Here is a 23280-nt window from a genome sequence, read left to right on the forward strand (position 1 = left end):
AATATTCCGGTTATGTCTGTCAACCGATCTCCTCCTGTTGTTTACTCAACATACTGTAGCTTCTCTCACCTAGCCAGTATTCTCCATCAGCATGGCCAAAACCTCTCTTGTAAGTGTCCCAGGGTCTGTAAAATGACACACTGCCATCCATCCGTCTTTGAAAAACCTTATAATAATAAAGAGAGGGGGAAGTGAAAAACCAAGAGCTTTGTTATATAAATATAAAATAACAATTATTGACTTATTGGCCTATTAATCCACTGTTTTTTTTATTATTATTTATTATTTTGCTTAACATCAATAGGAGAGTGTATGTGTTAAAAATAGATGGGTATACTTAAACAATATTAAAAGTGAAATCAATATTAGTTACTTTTAATCTGGCACATAGACACCAAAACAAACGATGTGAATAAGAATCAAAGTCATTAGTATATCTACTGTAGACCAAATCATCATGACATCAACCAAAAAAAGTCTATTATTCATTAACCGTATATCTGGAAGAACGGGACACTTTGTTATTGAGATTGTTATTGACTATTATAAATGTAGAATTTTCTTATAAATATGCTAGATATACAGTATGGTAGCTAATATCCTGGACATAATATTATATTGTGAAAACGTCCATAGACATTCTGCCAGGAAATAATTGTTTGTTTATGTTTACAAGCATTCAAGCACTGTGATCATATCAGCTGGTCTATTCAGTCAAATCTCCTATATCCTTGGTAAGTCTTTTTATTTAATTAACATGGTGATGATATGACTTTTCACACTCTTTCAATGCATTCGGTGAACATTTTCTGCAGAATATATCGAATGACATAACAGTAACAGAAGACAGTCTGCAGGACATTGAAATAATCGTACCGTCCATTTCCCTCCATCAGTGTCCATGTCACAGTAGACCTCTACAGCAGTATCATCATCAACAGGATAGATGGTGTGGACCCCAGTGGTAGCATTGTTGTCCAGCTTGTAGACGTCATGACAGTCCAGTGGCAGAGAACTCACAGCCACCGGGGTCAGGAGACCCAGGACAAACACCACTTCATGTAGTGGCTATACAATAAAATAAATGGACAGAAATGTGATTTTTCTTGTGCTGGTCTTCTGACACTGGCCACAATGACCAATATTGTATCAACTTAGTTATAATGACAATTTTGCCATAACATACAAGAGACCTATGATCATTATATAACAATAAAATTAAGCTCACAGGAGAAGTTGCATAAATAGCCCTACTAGGCCTAGTCTTATAGACCTAGACTAAAATAGCTCTTCATATTGAACTATAGATAATTTGTCTCATCAAACCTTCTTCCCTGAATAAGTCAGTGAAATACATCTTACCATCCTGATGGTTCAGAGAGGACAGAGAGATACACTGTTTCCTTGATGAGGGTCCTTATATGTGGTGGTTACCGTACATGCCTACACGCCATCATATTTGTGTGGAACGTTTATCGACGATGACTGGAAAAACTGTGTGTTGATAACTTGATACCAAATGCTGGGAATTCGTAGACTTGTGGGAAATTTGCACCTGTGCATCAGGAGGTGGACTAATGCCCAGCCATGAGCCTTCATTGCATGACCTTGATAAAAATAACAGATTTTGAGCTGATAAAAAACATATAGTTGACATTACTGTAGGCATTTTATTTCTTGTTCTTTAGTTATCTTGTTTGAAGCTTTTGTAAAGTGCTATACAAATTATGCTGATGAAGATGAAGATTATTGTTATTATTATGTTTACTATTGTGTAGACTGAGCAACGTGGTAGTTTGCTTCCTTTTGCTCCATTAGGTTTTATTTTGCCTAATTTTGCCTTATTGCTGCTGCTCTCTTTGCTGTAAAGGCCTTTATTTTATGCCTCCGCCACATATCTATTTCCATTGTTGCTGGTTTATCATTTGCTGTGTGTGTATGTGCGTGCGTGCGTGCGTGAGTGACTGCGTTTGTGTGTGTGCGTGTGTGTGTGTGTGTGTGCGTGTGTGTCAGCATTCTGAGAATTTGTTGAGTATACCAGCTGGACTCAAGGCCTTGTTTGTTGTCCCATGGGCGTAGTTTCAATTTGACCCCCAGGGGGGCGATATGTCGGGAAGGAACCCTGCTGTTTTATTTTTTACCTTTATTTTATTAGTTTTTGCGTTTTTTACAATGCCCTAACCCCTAAAAATGAGTTATTTAGGTATAGGCCTACAGCAGCACACACACACACACACACACACACACACACACACACACACACACACTGTGACACACACACACACACACACACCCAGTGAAAGAGTAGGCTAAATATGAACTTGGACAGGCAGGCAGGCCAATAGGTGGCAGGCCACCAGGAAAGGACCGGGCATGCTGCCATTCTGCCAGTGCCATCATGATAATTTCACTGTACCTGTATCAGTGAGTGACAAATATACCCTCTTAAGTTCTATCTTGAATCCTTTTGCCATCATTTGGCGGTATAGTTTGAGTTTCTGCTATCTGCATGCTGGTTGTGGTGGGCTGGTTTGGGCCAAATTCACGCGAAAATGACCGGGCCGTATTTTTGTCCCAGTCCAGCCCTGACGTACCGTATATAACACATTCATTCTACCATACAGATTGGACTAAATGTCATTTTATCCATTCAAAAGGTTACATAGTGAGTAAAGATACAATACTTAACTAGCCTACTATACTGTAATGTTATTATATTTGAATATAACTTCAATATCAAGATAATTAAAACACATCATACACATGAATAAATAAAGCCCTGACATTCAGTTCACATGAATATGACTCCTTTGATATATTTTGTTGTAGAAATATTATATCATTCATTAGTGATTATGACAGTGCAGGTCCTAGTGAACTACAGTCACTTCCTCTTTTATTAAGGGAGGTTTTTGTACGTCTCTGTATCACTGTGTGAACAACCAGACACTGTTGATATAGTCTTGACTCTTGACTCATAGGCTACAGTAGTAAACGCCTGGATCTTCAGCATGGTTGATGGTCAGGGTGTAGTCAGTCCCAGATCCACTACCACTAGACCTGGAGTGAATTCCTGACTACCGGTATATGTGTTATAAATGAGGAGTTACTTAACTACATAGAAGTGTCTATTTGTTTGTCTCTAAATGTTTTGATGAATTGAACAATGTGGACCCTGTTGTAAACAAGTGTAAGGCTTAATTGGGTCGTCCACTCACAGTTAACAGTCTTTGTATTGAGTTTGTGCTTGAAATGTACTGTAATTCTGCAAACTGTTAATAAAGATTTCAATCAATCAATCAATCAGTTTAGGAGCTTCTCCAGGCTTCTGTTGGTACCAGGACAAATAATCTATAGCCTAATGGAAAGGCTTTTTGTTCAAAACGGGCCAATCCTGCATACTTTGAAAGCCAATGTTTGTTGTGGCATCCAGTGCAACATTTTGCATCGGTGTCAGAGATTAGTCCCCATCGCCTTCGGTCTGTTGTTGAAGACAATAATACTTACCATGATGCAGTAATCCAGGGCCAGTAGGTAGCGGCAGGCTTTCCTGCGATTGGCCTTCAGAAGTGTATACGTCATCAATAGTCGCCGGAAAAACCGTCCACAACATCACATGGGTCCATTTCTCTCTCCTTTCACATTCATACCTCAGTATCCTTGTATTACTCTGACGATTCACACACACGTCACACATTGTAGATTAATAGTTGTTTTTCGCTTATAGGTAATGATGATGACATTTGAGAGCGTGTCTGATATTGTTGTTGAAGGCCAAACCCTGTTGAGTGTTTTTGAGGGTGTTTATTATGCACGCGTTGCTACATGTTGTGAAAACAATCAGTCTTCGATCATGCAATGATCATCACCATCGTTTTCTCAACTGTTTGTTCTTACGATCAATGGCGACTAATGACAACAAAACCAATAATATCAAAACTATGATGAATTCAAAGAAAGGCAAGAAGATCAAAGAGACTACTAGTCTTCGGCATGTCAAAACCAAGGAGAAGAGGAGACTTGGTGGTGGGGACATGCATGGCCCGTCCACTGTCTACCTTCAGGTAACATCACTGCTTAATCTCAATATGGGGTCCGGGGACCCCGAGGAGTCTTTGAGCTTCTCAAGGACCCCTGGGGATCCTCGGCTAGATGATTTATAGATGGACCCCTACAGGTCTGTACGCTGAGAAAGTGTTAATTTGGTTCCATACACTTGAGTTATGTGGGGGCCCCATTACCCATGATATACAATGCATGCGAAAGTCTGGGGGTCCTAAGTTGAAAATAAAAAGCAAGCAAGAGTAAAATACATTTTATAATGTGCACACAAACCTCTGATATCTAAAAAGCAAAGGTCATCACCATGCTAGCTGGCCTGTGGTGTGGTGGTCATTATTATTATAATAATGTTACTTTTATCCCACAATTTTGTAACCCATTTTTTCACCCAGTGTCAATTATGTAATGTAATTCTGGGCGCTACATTTCCTCTGCCAACCTGGGGGGGGGGGCAGCGGACTGACCTCATGCTTCCTTCTATGCACGAGGAGTCCAAGCTGCTTCTTTTCACCTGACAGGGGAGAGTTTCCCCGGCCGGACGTAGCGCGTGGGAGGAACACGTTATTTTTCCGACCAGTTATTTTCCCCTCCATCAGGCGCCCCGGCTGGCCAGGGGGAAGATAGTTTAGAGACCAGGATTATGGCATGTTTTTGTGAGGGTACCTACCCTAGGGGACACGGGGAGAACATGCAAACTCCACACAGAAAGGCCCTTTCGCCAACCCTGCCTCGGGTATGGGCACTGATGACGCGGAGGAGGGAACACGTCCCTAGTGCCCACAGCGTCCCCAGTGGGAATCAAACCCAGGACCTTCTAGCTGTGAGGCGACAGCACTACCGACAGTGGACAATAATATTACCAGAAACACATGATAAAGCAGCATATGAATGACCATAATAGGTATTTAACTCTGAGAGTGTTAAAATGGTTGCTTTGTATTTTATACACTCTCAGAGTTATGGGGTTCCTTGCAAATAAAACATTTAAGAACCACGACTAGTACTAGTTGACTCCTAGCTTCGGTACCAGGCTTTCATTTTCGTCCTAATGTGCCTTGGGATGCGTTCGGATATGCGCACGGGGATGTGCTCAGTTTTGTGTGTGTGCCGGGCCGTCACGTCACAGAGTGCACAGAGTGTGGCTTATTTACGAACGACCAGTTAAAACCTGGTCGTTTTAACCAGTTTAAACATGGGCCAATGATGAACACTTGTATGGTGGTGATGTACTAAATGCTTAGCTTAGCTACAGTAGCTTAGCTTTCGCTCCCGGGGAACGCTCGAGATACTGCAGTGAACTCACACTGAACAACCCCAAGTTCTGAGTTGAGTCGGTCAGTGCGGGCACTCACTCACACACCCGGGGTGCAGCACACTAGATTTTCGAACGACAACGCGCACTGAAAAGTGCACTGAACGACAAAAGGGCACACCAGTGTGCTCAGTGTGAATTTTCTGAACGCACCCATACTGTGCTGTACATACAGTAAATCAGTGTCATACTGTCATACATATTCTGAAGAAAAAGACTAACATTCAGTGCATTTCAGTGTCCCAAGACACATTTGTCCGTGTACGGACATAATTGATGACCCCTGCTAAAACGTTGTTAAATCCATAATACATCAATATTTAATTTATTTTTATGAAAGTCAATTATCAAAGTAAATTGATCAGTTTGATTAACAGATGCACATACACTTGACTAACCTGCAGGTGGTGTCTACAGGGAGCAGGGGCAACGCTTCAGCACTCTATGTCTTCTCGGAGTTCAACAGGTAACTATATCACCGCTGGTGCTGAAAGAAGTACTCTGTTCTGTTGTTTTACATCATTAAAATAGAAATTGGGTACCACAATGGCTCTATTTTTATTTATTTATTATCCCACGATTTTGTAACCCATTTTTCACCCCTGTGTCAATCATCTTATGTGATCCTGGGCTCTACACACCCTCCACCAACCTAGTCCCCATATATGGGGGACATGGGGAGAGCAATGGACTTGAACTCATGCTTCCTTCATGCCTGAGTGTCCAAGTTGCTCCTTTACACCTGATAGGGGGGAGTTTCCCTGGTTGGACGTAGCGCGTGGAAGGAACACATTATTCCAACCAGTTCCTTTCCCCTCGGTCGCTTTGGGAACTGGAAGCTTCCCAGTTTGATCCCAGGCTCCCCCAGACTTACTGTCGAAGTGTCCTTGAGAAAGACACTGGTTGGTGCCTTGCATGGTTTCCTCTTCTATCGGTGTGTGGATGGGTGAATGCACAATCATTGTAAAGTGCCTTGGATAAAGGCACTATATAAATGCACCATTTACCAATACCAGCAGTGGGAAAAATACTTTTTACTTTTTACTTAAGTGAAGGTAGCATTACCACAATGTAGAAATACTGTTACAAACAGTTCAGAATTGTACTACAATAATACATACCGGTAATTCAAATGTATGTTTTGTATTTATATCTACAAATTAACTAGTAAAGGACGCTGTCAAATCATTATTATAGTCAAGTACTAAAAAGTACAATATGTCCCTCTGAGATGTAGTGGAGTAGAAGTATAAAGAATCAAATAATATTCAAGTAACATAAAAGTACCTCTTAAGTTTCTGTCCACCTCTGATAAATGCTTATTTTCCTCTGCACTACCTCAGGTACCTGTTCAACTGTGGTGAAGGCACACAGAAGCTCATGCAGGAACACAAGTAAGCCTGCTTTGATTTATAGTTTATGGTTCTCAAACCTTTTAATTTCAAGGACCCCCGGTTTGGTATAATAATTCATATAATGCTTGGACCCCCATAATTCTGACAGTGTACAAATGGAACCAAATGGACCTGTGAATGCAAAGAAATCACCATGAACCCGTCAGACACTTAACAAAATGGCTTCCGTGTTGTTTTGCTATTGACAGGTTGAAAGCTGCTCGTCTGGATAACATCTTCTTGACCAGAGTGAGCTGGCCGAATGTTGGGGGTTTATCAGGTCTGGCACAAACCCCGACACTTATTAAATCCCCCACAGTTTTGCTGTGTGTTGTGATGAAGTTATTCTCGTTATACGGTGGTGATACGCAGATCAACAAGCTCACAGAACTCATGAACGTGTTGTGGGCTTGTTGATCGGCTACTTTTGGCGAGCGACATTTTTGTATAGTATACTATAGTATAAATCAGGCTTATATTTGAAATCCCAATTCACTTTTTGTCACATTGTGAAATTCTCTGTTGTATAAAACCCACATGTGGGTCGCGGACACATTGTGTCCCTTGATTTTTTGTTTCCCATATTTCTTAAATGATATTATTCCAAAACACAAAAAAAAAAAACATTCCCAAAAACAAATTAAAAACTAAATTCTATGATTAAGAAATAAAATAAATTCCATAAACAAGACGTCATGAAAATAGCCAAACTACAAGCTCATAACGGGCCGCTTCGCTCTGCATTGTGAGCTATTTTCACTAGATTGGGTCCCGGGCAAACGTCTTATTTCTTTTTTGGGTCTCGAGCTAAATAGTTTGGGAAGCACTGCAGTATACACAGAAATAATAATCCTGTTTGGAGGCCTGTATGTGTCATCAGGACAGCGACAGGCTTGTTAAACATTCTGATGGCATCCACCTTCCAGCTGTGTGATGATGACTTGTGCTTTCTTTGCTCCAGGGATGATACTGACCCTGAAGGACACTGGTGTCCCAGAGTGTGTGCTCTCTGGACCCCCGCAGCTGGTGAGTGAATGAGCGTGTTTCTGGGAAGGATTTTGCTGTTACTAATATACGTCATATAGTTTTTGTTTCCACCAAATTTGATTTTAATTTAATGTCATATTTTCTCCTCATGTCTGTCTGTCCCTTTTCAATAAAAAAGGAGAAGTACCTGAATGCCATCAAGGTGTTTTCGGGATCACTGGAAGACATCAAACTATGTATGTTAACATTAATCAGACTCGTATGATGGTCCATCATCAACAGTGATCTGTTGGGTGGATGATGCCATTTTTATTTACTGTGTTTATTATAATCTCCCAGCGGTTCGACCGTATACCGAAGAGCCATACTCGGATGACACAATGACGGTCTTTCAAGTGCCCTTATTTGGTGAGTTATAATACCTAGTGTAAATGAGGGATATCTAAATGTAAATGTATCGATCAATGTCAAGGATTCTGGAGCTAGTAGTAAGTAAATGAGCGATATCTAAATGTAAATGTATCGATCAATGTCAAGGATTCTGGAGATAGTAGTAAGTAAATGAGCGATATCTAAATGTAAATGTATCGATCAATGTCAAGGATTCTGGAGCTAGTAGTAAGTAAATGAGCGATATCTAAATGTAAATGTATCGATCAATGTCAAGGATTCTGGAGATAGTAGTAAGTAAATACTAGTAAACAAACCGTTTCATGTGCCCACGTTCATCCCAAATGGCAGCACCACTCATGCCCTGCAGGTGGAGCCATTCTCATGTTGGATGAGACACTTGTAACAGGTGTAAATACACTTTGGGTGCAAGTTAATTATCTATTATTACATAATTATGCTAGCTTTTACCTTTCTAAGAGTCTGGATGGACCTAAACTGTATGTATACCTGTAATATATATCTCACTGCTTAACCACTAAAACAGTGGTCTTCAACAGGGGGTCCGGACTGCCCCTGTAGTAGTTCTAAATGGACTGTCATTGGTTTGACCAAATGGACCCCGTCACCCCAGCGGGTGTATTTGATTCCATTTGTACAGTTATAATACGACTGAAGATTTTACAATGTACATTGGGGTCCTACAGATAAAAAAATGGGATCGGGGGGGTTCCTTAAAAAGAAACATTGAGAATCACTTCAAGCCAATCCCATATATATATATATATATATATATATATATATATATATATATATATATATATATATATATAAATGCACCATTTACCACCAGCCATGGCTGTGTGTGGAGATTTTAAGAATCTGAATCTGTCGGTGTCGCCATCGCCATTGTTCTGCAGCTCAGTCGACAGACAGCGGCACAAACCTCTCAGCCAGGACACAGAACAGCACATCCCAGACGAAGGCAGGAGACCAGGATGTTCATACCAACAGCTGCACGGACAGGAGGTCTGGCAGTCCAGGTGAGCACCAAGGGACACATGGTCCTCCTCAATGCTTTTGACTTCTAGAGCACTGTGATTTATCTCTTAATGCCAATGGAGGAGGGGGCCCTCACACAGTATATTTGCATATATGTAAATAATATTTAAATAAACATACCCCACACATACACAGGCACCTGACACTTAACATGTTAAGATTACACACGAAAAAATAATGAACACAACACATGCACGAAGATGCTTATATATGGTATAATATATTATTACCCCCCACCCCCCTCTAAATTTAGAGGGGGAATCAATTGGCATTCATTATGCCAATTGATTCCTCCCCAGTGCCACACACATTTCTTTGTTGTCACTACTGCCATATCCTACTGACACATTAGCCAGTGAGGAGCCCCCAGCAGGAGGATGTAGCCTTCGTCCTATTCCTTCTGCCCAACACTCCACGCTGACAGGTGCCGCCCGCCCCCAGCCCATAGGAGTACGTACAAACAGTGACAAATATCACCCTCCCCGGCTTTCCTCCCCCGAACACGGGCCAATTGTGTTCACATAGACGCCCGACAAAGCACTACGGTGGATTCGAAACCACAACCTCCGTGGTGGTGTGCATGGACCTTTACCACTAACCCACCTGACCTGCCTTGAACACAAATATTATATTGTCTCTGTCAGGTGGAAAGTAAACGTGCTATTTTCAAAAGATGTAATATATTTTGAGAGGGTCCCTGGCACAACATCCGAACCAATCATTTCAGATGGGGGTTTGCTGCCAAATACATGTCAATCTGGGGGTGCTTGACATGAAAATGTTTGAGAACCTCTGTTGTGTAATACGTATACATAATGTTTTATGCATATTTAATATTGTTTGAATGTAGGTGGAAATCCCATAACAACCAGAGATGCATCCTTGGTGGTGGCATTTGTTTGCAAGGTACTGAATATCAAAATTATTCTCATGGTCTTTACTCTTTACACATCGTTTTTTCTTTTTTTTTTAATGCTTAAATTAGCCCAAAATATATTTTTGTGAACAGTTTGGGATTTGGGACAGATATCCAATACACAAATATCCACAATATACACAGAGACCATGTGAACAGAACAGACAGTTTAACTATCCATTATTTTCTTAGCCACTATATTTTTTTGAATGTTATAATTAATGTTCTACTTTCTGGCACAATGGTGTTGTGCAAAACACATACATACATACATACATCAACCTGTATGAATGGTGCATCAGCTATATGAATAGTGTTGAGGTGAAATATTTGCCCAAAAGTGTGTAAGTACGTTGATTAATTAGTCCTTACAGAAATGTTCTTTGTGCTAACAAGCAGCCACCAGGACACAGGAATCACACAACACATAAACAAACAACACTAGTATTAAGCATGTTTGTATCATTTATTTGTCACACCGCAGTGTGTAAAGGCCTTTACATGGTATAAACGAGGTACACACAGAAATTATCCTTGTAATGATGGTGTCGCATGCTGAAAATAGCCAATTTGTTTAAACTCACACGTTGTGAGCTTATGGATCCGCTGCAACACATTTACATTTCTCAACGGAATGTTCTCTCCCCATTTCAGCTGCACCCCAAGAAAGGAAACTTTTTGGTCCCTGAAGCAAAGAAGCTTGGTCTGCCTGTGTAAGTGGACTGTATTTTAGATACAAAAGTACATTACTGTTTAATGTGCTCTCTCACTAAACGTTTGGATTTTGTTCTCTCTCTGTCTCTTGCAGTGGCACAGCAGCCATCAGCCTACTCATTAAACAGCTTAAGAATGGGAAAAGCATCATTTACGACGGGAAAGAGGTAGTGATCTAGTTTTCATCTTAGGACTTCTAGTCCTAACACCCTTTCCCCACCTAAATTGGTGTTTTCTTTCCTTCTCCAAACGTGGGAAAAACCTTCTAAAATGTACTCCTTTCTCACTGTCTGTAGAGAAGCATGCCATTGCTTTTGTTTTTGTTTTATCGTGTTCGATGTCACGAATGAGCAATAATCTGAGCAAGCCGTCTAGAAAAATACATTTATCTCAGATTATTTTCCCAGATTGTGTTTTTGGTCAAAATGAGTTGTATTCAACAGCCCATAACTAAATAAACCATTTCAAAATGTAATTTCCGGGTGAAAGAAAATACGATCACCCACTCCTCCACACAGCTTTTGTTTACATCCAGTTCACATCGTGGGTCATGTGGGGCCTTCAAAATAAACTATAGGTTTTCACTGAAAAACACTGGCAGTGGCGTAATTATTAAATACCTGGCAGTTAATGTGCTAATAGATTATGTTATTAAATGATCAATTATCGATTATTTTTTAATAATAGATTAAATCGATTTGTTCGATTAACTCTTCCATCCCTGGATGCAGGCTATTTTTTTCAGAATGTTCACCTATTATGCCATGCCCAGAATAGGGATACAAGGATTCATGTGGTTAATGCTTGCATATCTGTTGTTCTGTAGATCCGGCCCGAGCAGGTCTGCACTCCCACTGACCCGGGACCAGCCTTCATCATTGTTGAGTGTCCCTCTAAGGAGTTTCTCACAGCCATCTGCAACGATCAGCACCTAGGCAGGTAAAAAACGCTGTGCAGTCCGCAGAAGGGACAGGTTTCCCCTGAGTGCTTTCTGACTGTGTGTGTGTGTGTGTGTGTGTGTGTGTGTGTGTGTGTGTGGTTCTTCCTATGCTGTTATTGTAGCTTTTATTGGTATTGGATTTGTTTTATTTCATTATTATTAATACTATTATTATTTATGAAGTAAATAAATGGTTTGTCTGTGTGTTTGTCTTCATGTCTTGTGTAGTTACCAAACCGGGGGGAGTGAGGACCCTGCTGCATTGGTGGTCCACATGACTCCGGAATCCATCTTGAAAACGGATGAATACAAGGAGTGGATGGAGAGGTACACTCTTTCTTACAGTGTAACACCTAATTCGTTTTTGTGTCGTACAATGCTGTCTCTGGCCAAAAGAACATATCTACAAGCTAACCAGTGCTTGAGCAAGACTCTGACCCCATAATTGCTCCCAATGAGCAGGTTGGTGCGGTGAAGGGGTGAATGTAATGCAAAATCTATGTAAAGCGCCTTTGATAAAAGCACTATATAAATGCACCATTTACCATTTAGGTTCCCCTCCACCACAGAGCATCTGTTACTCAACGAGCAGACCTGCACTGTCCACAACGTCAGAAGCCACAAGATTCAGGCCCAGCTCAATATGATTCACCCAGAAATCTTTCCAAACCTGCAGCCTTACAAAGCAACGGTAATGCACCGAGTTGGACTTTCTTGCATGACACGTCGCATCATTTCGCATGTGATGAAGCTGAACTAGTGCCCCTAGATTTTTTGGAGTGCAGTATTACCGTATATTCTAAGTCAGTGGTTCCCAAACATTTAGCCCGTGACCCAAAACAGAGATGAGTTATTCACCCGGGACCCACACTAGTGAAAATAGCAGATCGGCTATTTTCACTACTTCTTTAAACATTTGTTTTCCACAAATATTTTAATTTGTTTTTTAAAACAAAATGTGGGATACAAAAATGGACCCATAAAACTTGTCCCCACACCCAGTGATTGGGTGTGCTCTTTTTCTTTCTTTTTTTGGTAAGATACTGAGTTCTATTGTTGTTCTCCAGGAGAGCCAGGCAGACATGCACGTCCCCACCGTCAGAGCCGAGTGCCTGTTGAAATTCCAGTTCAGACCTGTGATGGAATGGCAAAGGTTGGTTTTGAACTTTCGTCCGCCGGCTGTTTAACAAACATTTCTCCACAACTCCGAGGCGGGTCTAGTCACGGAAAACGTTGTGGAATGGAACACTGAATTGACCCTCAGACCTTTTTCCTTTTGTCATACTTCTCAAGAGAAGTAGGAGAAAGGTCCTGCCAAGGTCAAATGAGATATGTAAAGCTGCAATACACTATTTTAATGAATTTTCATTATTTTAACCTAATAAATTAATGATGATGATTATGAAAATATTATTTTACCCGTGGAGGTGGTTTCCCTGCTTTTCTTTTGACAAATCTAAATAAATCACATGGATTGCAGCTTTAAGAGTCACTTTTCCCCCAATGTTTTGTGGTGTGTGTGTGTGTGTGACTGTGTGTGTGCTCGTATGCGTGTGGGTGTGCGTGGATATGTAGAGATGCGATCCCCTCTTGTGACACAGAGGAGTTTGTGAAAGAAGCTGCAGAGGTCCCAGACTTTATGCGAGAAGTGGAGGAGTGCAGACAGTTCTGCTCCACTGACTCTGCACTGCTGTCTGGTGAGTTGTGTTTTGGACAGTAAAGGCCTATTCATACTCCAGTTTTAGGTGATAAGGTGACCACCAAAAACATGCCGTCACGCCGCGGTGATAAAAGGGACCCACCACTCAAACGAACACATTTCTTTCTTTTACTAAGCACCATCTGGACAACCGTGTATCTGACCAACTTGACACCAGGCACTGCACTCCCTGTGGTGGTGTGGGAATGCCTGTGCCAACTTTGAAGTCGGTGGGGCGAACGCTTCTTGAGTTGCATGGATTACAGATGTACACACACACGCACAGCTACGTGGTGCATTTATTCTCCCTGGATAAGCAGGCTCCTCACCTGCACACTGCCACCACGTTATGTACTAAAACATTGTTGGCGACCATATTTTGGGCATGTCATTACTGGCGGAAATGTCCAAATATAAACTAGCCCTACAGGTATTATACTTAATACTCCATTGTACAACGGTGTCGCATGGTAAAAGTACCAGATACCTACTTACTCAAATACCAGATCTACAAGCTCACAATCTTGTAGATGTGGTATTTTACGCCATGCGACAAACTACACAACAGCAATACGACGAACTACAGAGCAGGCTTCATTAATTCGAATCATTGATGGACAATGGTACCATTGGTCGTGGTCCTTTTGAGGAGCAGGTTGTAACGTTTGTGTAACCGTGTTGTTTCTCATGCAGGACAAGCGGAGAGCTATCCAGAGGTGGTTTTCCTGGGAACAGGATCTGCAGTCCCAACGAAACTGAGGAATGTTAGCGGCACATTAGTCAATATCAGGTACAGCAGACATATTCACTCAGCCTTTTGTTACTTCAAGGACCCCCCAGTTTGTTGTGCATTAGGCCTTTAAAATAAAAGTACAGAATGCAAAGCTCTCGGCAGGGACGAAATATTGTACACAAATCTGAGTTCTTCTTTCACTACTGATGGTGACTTTGTTGTCCATCCAGCCAAAGTCAGTCGCTGATGTTGGACTGTGGTGAGGGGATATTCGGTCAGCTGTGCAGACACTACGGGGACAACGTGGACCAAGTTCTGTCCGCCATGTCAACGGTGTTCATCTCACACATGCACGCTGACCATCACACGGTAGGGAGCCGTTTGCCAATTCTGAAGTAATCATTTTCATCCTGGCCGACTCTCATTGCATTCCTTGTGTGTGTGTGTGTGTGTGTGTGTGTGTGTGTGTGTGTGTGTGTGTGTGTGTTATTCCAGGGACTGCCAAACTTGCTCTACCAGAGGAAAAGAGCGCTGGTCAGTTCACTTTTGTTTTTAAATCCTACACATAATGAGTGTATTGCACAATCTAATGTTCCAGCTCCATATGCGTGCATATATGATAATAAGCTTCTCTGAACCCTGTATAAACCCTTGTAAATAGTTTTCATAATAATAATATTTTAAAAGAATAAAGAACATCTATTACTTTAACTACCGGTAAGTCTAGTATTTGACAAAAATCCCAATTGGTCGATCCTTAATTCATAAGTCATGTGCCAAACATAGTGACTTGACCCGGCAGAGGGGCTATTTTCGGGCTTTGATGTATCACTAATATAAGTGGGTCTTTTACATGCGAGTGACGTGGTGATGTGTGCTCCGTGTAGGAGACTCTAGGGAAGCCCTTCAGGCCCATATACTTGATGGGCCCAAACCAGATCAAGACCTGGCTCAACCAGTACCACGACCACTGTGAGGAGATTCTCAGCCATATCAAGTAGGTGGACACACACTCGTATAACTAGAGGCTAGAAGCCTGACCCATGCCAGATGTTTGGACCCAATCAAGTTTCTGTAGTCCTAGAGACCACTGAGTACCAATGCCTTCACCGTTTGTTTTAAAGAAGAAAAACATTTGGGAACATTTAACTAATAAAAAAAATCACACCCGTGTGAAGTGAGTGGTGCAACTCTGTGTGGGGGTTCCTGGGGGGGATCCTGACCTACATGAACGCAACCAGGGTGCCGGCCTCGATTCCGGCGAGCCGCCCCGTGTCCGAAACGGTTGAGAAATGACAGAGTTACCGTGTGGGGCTCCCTCTACTGTACTGTACTGTCACTGTACTGGCACACCTGAAATCACCATATATACAGTTAATATGTGCGTGTGTGTTTTTGTGTGTGTTAGGTTGTGCACAGGTGGTGAAAAACAACCATGCTGTTTTCGTGCTCAGACGCACCCAGCCACCCACCCACACACACACACACACACACACATAGCTCCGTAAGGGAATGGTTGCACCACTCAAAAATGAACACAAATAAAATAACTCCTGGATTGATGACATATGTAATGTGTATACAAACTAAACCATGTGACCTTAATATTATTATGAACAAACAAGCAAGTTAATACAAGATGCACATATAATAAACTGAACTTTATTTATTTTAATCACTTTCGAAACTTTTTATTAAGGAATCTAAGCATAGTGATCAGGGCTTGATATTAACACAATCAGCGCCGGGATTCTTTTCAAAATAGCAGCTCTGTGTGCCGCGCAGATATGGCAGCTTTTACTCTGAAAGCCCCCCCCTTTCCGTTCCGTACAAATACCGGGATAAATAATGTTGCTTGCTTACCTCGCTATGATTACGATAAAGTCGCTCAATAATCCCTCGCGTTCATATTTTAAACGAGAGGCATGTTGAAGTCAGAAATGAAGAGCTTAGTATATCCATCTGGTCAAAACCACGGAGAGCTCCCTAGATTAGGGGATACGAGCCTTTCTTTCTGAGCGGTAAACAGGGAAGTGAACGGGAGCGTGCATGTGTCGAACAAAAATCTGAATATTTTTCTCTCGTTTGATATAAATGGAAATGCGCTAGGACGTGTGTACATGTCCTCGCAATCCAATAAATAGGGCTTAAGTTGTAAAGATCTATAATGTATTAGACTGGTGCCTGACTGTCCTTTGGGCACGTATATGCACTTGACCATTATGGGCATAGCGGTCGGATCTGTGGCTCTGGACAATCTGATCCATACTGTATATGCCTTTATATGGGCGTATTGGTCGGATTGGCGGTTCTGGAGATACATGAAGAATAGACGGACGGATGGATTCGACATGCAACCGCACATAATGTACACAGATTCCGTGCATTCATTTTTAGATTTTATGCTTTTTTTTTTCCAGCTTTGTCCCGAACAAGTCTTTGTGTGAAGGAGCAGAGGTGAGCCATAAGACAGAGTCCATCATCCAAGAGTTGCTGAAGAAAAACAACCTGGAAAAGGTGTGGACTGTGGAACATCAAAGCTTTCTTTGATCAAAGTGCAGATTTGGTAGACATGGTAGAAAGTACTTTTACTCAAATACTGTAGTGAATTCATGATGATGTATCATTATAGGTTAATCTACCCAGCAACACGGCAACATTCTTAAAGTCGGCCCCACCTTTCCCAGCTGCCATTAAAGTGATTAACATGTTAATGCATTACTAATGGAGCATTATGTAATAATATTTTTACGTTTGGTACTGTAAGCTGATTTGATGCCAATACTTTTTTGTACTTTTACCCAAGTAAAATAGTGCCAGGCATTTCTGCATTGTGGTATTGCTATCCTTTTATTTATTTAAGTAAAATCGGAGTAGTACTACTTCTCCCATGACTGTAAAACGTCAAACAGGTCTCTCTTCCTGTCGTAGGTCCAGGCGTGCCTGGTGCGTCACTGTTGGAGCTCCTACGCCTGCAGCATCACACACCAGTCGGGTTGGAAGCTGGTGTTTTCTGGGGACACCATGCCCTGTGATGCCTTGGTGCACATGGGTCAGTCAGTACGCCTCAACCCAACATAGTTGGCACTTTACTCCGTCTGCATTTAGAGATACAGAACCGTATACGGAGTGTTACATTTGTCATTTCAGAGATCCATATACACAGTAAAATCTTCACGTATCCGTTTAGTATATTCCGAGTTAAATTAAAAATGCAGTAGACCAGTGATTTTCAACCTTTGTAATTTCAAGGAACCCCATTTTGATATGAATTAGGTCACGGACCAGTGTTAATTTAACTCTGCGACTGTACAAATGTACACTCTCAAGAGTTACAGACATATGAGTGTCCATTTGGAACCTCTCGTGGTCCCCGGACCCGGCGTTGAGAACCACTGCTTTACGTAATTGCGGAAATATCTTTTCTTTGCCATCGATCGGCTCTCAAAGCAGACGATGAATCACTTGGGTCTCGTAAGCGTTCCTACGGGACAAAACTTCATTGACTCTTCCATCTAAATAGCGGGAATGGACTGTGTCAATAACCGGACTGGACTGTGTCCAAGTAAATCCTGACCGTGCCGAGTAGCGAGTCCCATGTCTGATCATTATAGATGGATCAGCTCTTCATGCAGATCAGCGCACGCACACACACACAGGCTGCTTTATTGATTTCCTTTGGGACAGGACGGGCACTCGGGCAGTGTGTGTGTGTGTATCTCCCAAAATAGGGATGGCAGGTTAGACGTGGTTTTCAAAATTAATAGTTAACTATAGTCAGCTATTTTCAGAACTGGACACTGTGGTACTGTATGTATGAGTCAGATTGTATTATGCAGCCGGCTGTGTGATTCATGTTCATGCCTCCGTTTAGTTTGTTTTTCTTTTTTTTCCTTATTTTAAGGAAAGGATGCAACGTTACTCATTCACGAGGCGACACTGGAAGACGGCCTGGAGGAGGAGGCTGTGGAGAAGAGACATAGGTATGTACATGTCACAGTTCATGTCTGATGGCACGTCTCCACTACGAAGGTTTAAAGGCCTATTCATACTCCAGTTTTAGGTGATAAGGTGTCCACCAAAAACGACATGACGTCACCCCGCAGTGATAAGCGATTCACCACCCACCCACAACACATCTCTGTTTTTGTATGAATAGGCCTTAACCCAGAACCCTTTCCAGAACCCATGAAGTTTTGTGATGTTTACGTTTCCATTCGAAATCGAATCAGAACCAGTTCTGTTCAATTCTTATTTTTAGTGCAACATCACCCTAAACAGGGGTGGGTCTCACTTCATATACAAAGCAAAACACAATAAGAAAAGCAGTTTATACTGATTTGTAACCACCCCTGAAGAGGGAGTATCGTCATGAAAACCCTGTGTGTCCAAAACTTTTTTCCAGACATTTTCCAAAATAGCTAATCTACAAGCTGACTGTGATAACACGTCAGCCAACAGCTTGTGAGTGTGTAGATTGCCTATTTTTGAGCATGTTTTAAAGTGTCTGGTTCCTGTGTCATCACCTCAGCGGATTCCCAGAACTCAGGCTAGTAGGGTGAGCAGGGGTCTGAGAACCTTTTCTGAAAATGATCCATAGAGTTTGGGAGCAAACCCTGAAGCTGTGAAATTGTGAAGCACGCTTCACTTAGTTATTTTATTTGGAAAGTAAGGAGCCATAGCAGCAGAGTGTCGACGAGAAATTGTGTTCACAAATGCATTAACACCCTACCGTTGGAAATACAAATTACCCTCCCCTCACAAGGAAATAAAAAGTTGTTATTGACATGGAGATAAAGCTCTATTGCAGCGGACAATGGAAACGCTCTCACTGCTGTTTTAAGATTGCAGTCTCTTTTTTTTTTGCTAATTTGTTACCTGCTACAGTACGTTCTCCCCCAGGATTGCCTTTGATTTCTCTTTCCCTTTTTCTTTTCTTTTTTATTTGTGTCTTTTTATCAAAGAATGCCTCTGAGAAATGAATTGATTTGGCCAACTGGCTTTTGCAAAGATTTATTTTTGTCAGGTGCAGTTCCTTGTGTTTCCCCCATACAATTTGTCTTGTTTTTGTTTTTTTAATGGATCAATCACACTTTATGTCTCTCAGTGGGTTTGGTTAACAATTAGTTACTACGTTATTCTTTAAAAATAAATTGAAAAACTAGCCAATGCATCTGCTTTTGCAATTTTGGAATTAATTAATTCATTTTATTTTTGAAAGATTCCGCTTATTTGCCCATGATGCGCAAAATAGGAACGCCAAGTTGTTAACCAATGAAACATAGAGCTTGTGACTAACTCCATTAGATGCACTGGAACAGGATTTTCTTTTTCCCATCATTAAAATGTACATACTGTCCACCTGATCGTGACGGTGTGTTAGTCTCATTGCCTGCATGCTTGTGTCCCTCTCCTGGACAGCACCACCTCCCAGGCCATCGGCATCGGCATGCAGATGAAGGCAGAGTTCATCATGTTGAACCACTTCAGCCAGCGCTACGCCAAGGTCCCTCTGTTCAGTGAGGACTTCAATGACCGAGTGGGGATATCCTTCGACCACATGAGGGTGAGTTAACCCATTAACCCACTGAGACCTCAGACCAGATTCTACAAATGTCTTCTAAACAGTTTTATGTTTCTACTGTATGTCAGTGGTTCTCAAACCTTTTCATGTCAAGGACGCCAAATATGATATGTTTAAATGCCCCCCCCCACCCCCCCATTAAAAAGTTTGCTGTGGAAGAATATATATTCAAAGATTTCACGTCACGATTTCTCAAAAGTAGCAGATCTACCTCTTCTCTATACCCTTCCTTTTATACTTTTCCCTCTTTCTTCTATGTGTTCTCATTTTTTTTCTTTTTTTTCTTTTTTTTAATTGATATTTTGTACCATGCTCTTTTTGCACCTTTTATTTGATTTTGTTTATGTTCGTTTATGTATGGGTTTAAAAAACCATACATAAACTATGGTTTAATCAGAAATGTTATAAAGGGCGGCTGTCATAGAGCACCGAAGTCCTGACATCACTGTCAGTAGAGGGCGTCAGTCCCCAGTTTCATGTACTTTTTATTTGCATTGTAATCTCCATAGGGGGATTTTAGATCGCCTCATATAAGAACTGTGTTTGAAAAATAAACCGATCACCCCAGCCTTTTCACTCATATGGATATGAAGCATCGACTGAAGGTGGAAATGTACAAATATACTCAAAGAGTAACAAAATAAGCGTTATAAACGAGTCAAACAATCCAGAGACTACATTTCCGGGTAGGCGGGGTTGCTGCATCTGCCCGTCGCACAACAGAAACTGAATGTTAATTACGTTTATTTTTATTTTATTGATATTTAATGTTTCGTGGTTAGTACGAGTCGAGTCACCACCAGCTGAGCTTACGTCAACAAGGAATCTCAGGAACGCAATGTGTTGACAGCTGGGCGTGACGTATTTTAGCAGCGACATTGCCTTCATATGTAGTTTCAAGGCTTTTGCGGCCACATTAATTCCATTTTCTCCAGAAACTGGCTGTATCAAATATGAATGGACATCATTAACGACGCACAGCCACTCCCCTGACAGAAAGGTCGGGGTGGTCGGTTTATTTTTCAAACACAGTTCTTATATGAACTATGAAGCGACCTAATATCGCCCTATGGGGATTACAATGCATGCAAATACATGAACCTGTGTATTGGCGCCCTCTACTGAAAGTAGACTTCAGTGCTCTATTCCATGTATATCTAAATAACAACATTGTATACGTATATGATGTGTTTGAAATGACACTATATACTGATGCCTAACTTCTAATAAAAATATCAATGAAAAAACAAATGGCAGATCTACAAGCTTGTAGGGCAGCATTTGGTGCCGCGCTATGAGCTTGTAGATCTGCTATTTTAAAAGCTAATGTTTAAAATAGCATGGGTCTTAATTTAAGACCCGGGGCAGACTCTACAAAGGCCTAAGTCAGTAGATCCCAGTAGTACTACTGACTTGTGCCAAGTCACCCCAAAATGATGTATTTGGCACAGACTCCCATCTGAAAGATTTTTCAAAAATAGCAGAAGCTTGCAGTGCGGCACAAAGTGACTTGTATAGCTGCTATTTTTGAGAACCACTGTTCTAAACAGTTTAAAGGCTATGTTGTTGCTATGTACACAGTATATAAAATCTAAAATGACACAGATGAAGGACCCCCAGTTTGATATGAGCACAGACCCAAATTTGATACTATTTTTGTTGAACTGTAATCCAATTGTACTCTGAGTTAAAGACCCTTATAAGAACCACATCTAGAACCACTAGGTGCCCCAACACCTGTTGTATAAGGCATGTTTATTTGGTTTACAAATAAACTTGCAAACAACCAAATTAAGAAATATAATCTAAACTTTGAATTTCCCATACAGTATAGTACGTTGGTATGTTGAAAACCACAGCTCTAAATTCTTCTTGACCCTTTCCCGCTCTCCCCCTCTCCATCTCCTCTACCTCTCCTCCCCACCCCGATTCCCACTCAGATCCGGTTCAGAGACTTCGGCCTCATCCCCAGGCTCATCCCGGCCCTCAAAGCCCTCTTTGCGTTAGAGATCGGCATGATGGAGGAGCGCAGAGACAAGAGGGAGCTTAGACGAGACGAGACGGCCGCCGCCACGGCCAGCGGCACGGAGCCGCCCCTGTCTGCGGCGGGCCAGGAGGGACACGGTGGCAAACGCCAGCAGGAGGAACCAGTGCCAGAGAACACAGAGGCCAAGAGACTTAAAGCTAACTAGCAGAGTGTTTCAATGTAAAGGATAGGATCGCTGTTTTTCCAAAATGATTATCCCTTACGCCTGATTAATGCTGGGCTGTGTGTCAGTGTGCTGAAAACAGCCATTCTAAAAGCTCAATCCATAACTAAATGATTATTATTTTGTCTTAATTTCGGTGGTTATAGTTGACCTATTGTCAAGTAGGACACCTACTGGTTAATGAGAAGTATTGCATGAAACTAGAATGGAGACAATTCACCTTCCAGTACAGCTCAACAGTGAAAATGGCAGCGTTCTCGCAGTGTACCTGCACTCGAATCCTGGGTAGTTAATGAAAGTCGTACCCGTCCGACCAACAGGGACATCTCACAGTATAGTCAAGACATGTCTCCTATATTCTTCCAAAACAATGATCACAAACCCATGCTGTCATTCCCGTGGCTCTGAAGATCTAGTGTGGCAGTTGGTTCACACATGGTTGGGATGTGCTGCAGCGATTGCACAAAGTAGTGTGTGGTTCATGTGGTTAAACATAGTGAGAAGATGCAACAGAGAGTTATGTTTCTCAGAGTGTGTTCACCAGGAAGTCATTGTGGTAACACTTGTTGGCATCAAGTTCTGACTAACAAAACACTTCTACCACTTTCACCTTTTTTGCAAAAATAGCTAAAATTGCAGATCTACAAGCTCACATATCCTATGTGGCCTATGTTCTGACATTCATATTTTAATTTATATTTAATTTGTGGGAATACTGATTCATTAGTTTTTGTAGTGTTAGACATGTGTGCAATGTCTCAGAAAAAAAGATTTCCCCTTGCTTATTCTCCAGCATTCAGTACAAGTCTATGATTGGCTGATTTTATTTATAATATACAGGCAAAGAACAGGGCAATATGCTTGAAAAACAGAGAACGTATCCTTTACAATTACTTTTTTACTTTACTAACCACATGAGTTGTTTTGTTTGATTAATTTAATTAATTATGTTGGAAAACCTGACAAATGTGGTATAGTTAAAAGACTTGTTTTCGTATGTGTGGCTTCAGAAAGCATGTATATTTCTTGCATTGCCGTGTTTATAGAATAAGTAATTGGCATATTGTTTTTGTTTTCAAAAGATTAAAGCAATACCACATACCTCACTTCATGCAGTCTATGTTTATCTGTACTGCATATTGAAGGGAGAAAAGGGCTGATATTGTTTGGCAAAACATAAAACACTACACTGCTGTAGTCATGAAACATGGACATTTCAACAAGTGTAAAAATATCTGTATTGGTCTTTTCAGCAAGTAAGTAGAGTCATAAGGCCG

At 41.3% G+C, this 23280-nt stretch overlaps 1 protein-coding gene across 1 annotated transcript; it reads left to right on the forward strand.

The window, feature by feature from the left end:
* Positions 1-3608: 3608 nt before the first annotated feature.
* On the forward strand, positions 3609-23109 carry elac2 (elaC ribonuclease Z 2). Its single transcript, XM_080776158.1, has 25 exons — positions 3609-4064; positions 5779-5840; positions 6718-6768; positions 6978-7048; positions 7730-7794; positions 7934-7991; positions 8095-8163; positions 9066-9188; positions 10058-10113; positions 10778-10836; positions 10932-11004; positions 11664-11776; positions 12006-12104; positions 12330-12468; positions 12845-12930; positions 13353-13474; positions 14170-14266; positions 14440-14578; positions 14705-14743; positions 15097-15206; positions 16630-16726; positions 17141-17261; positions 18114-18192; positions 19631-19775; positions 21734-23109. Exons 1-25 carry the CDS (start codon positions 3810-3812, stop codon positions 21983-21985), a joined length of 2580 nt encoding a protein of 859 aa, XP_080632284.1. The 5' UTR covers positions 3609-3809; the 3' UTR covers positions 21986-23109.
* The last annotated feature ends 171 nt before the right edge of the window (positions 23110-23280 follow it).

Source organism: Protomyctophum bolini (assembly GCF_963924005.1).
Source record: "Protomyctophum bolini genome assembly, chromosome: 11".
In the NCBI taxonomy this organism is placed as follows: domain Eukaryota; kingdom Metazoa; phylum Chordata; class Actinopteri; order Myctophiformes; family Myctophidae; genus Protomyctophum; species Protomyctophum bolini.

What these genes read in the sequence shown, in the direction of transcription:
- elac2 (XM_080776158.1), top strand. Translation starts at nt 3,810, where the DNA reads ATGCACGCGTTGCTACATGTTGTGAAAACAATCAGTCTTCGATCATGC. An exon ending in TGGTGGCATTTGTTTGCAAG is followed by an intron (nt 10,114 to 10,777) that starts GTACTGAATATC and finishes TCCCCATTTCAG; the next exon opens with CTGCACCCCAAGAAAGGAAA. An exon ending in AAGAAGCTTGGTCTGCCTGT is followed by an intron (nt 10,837 to 10,931) that starts GTAAGTGGACTG and finishes TGTCTCTTGCAG; the next exon opens with TGGCACAGCAGCCATCAGCC.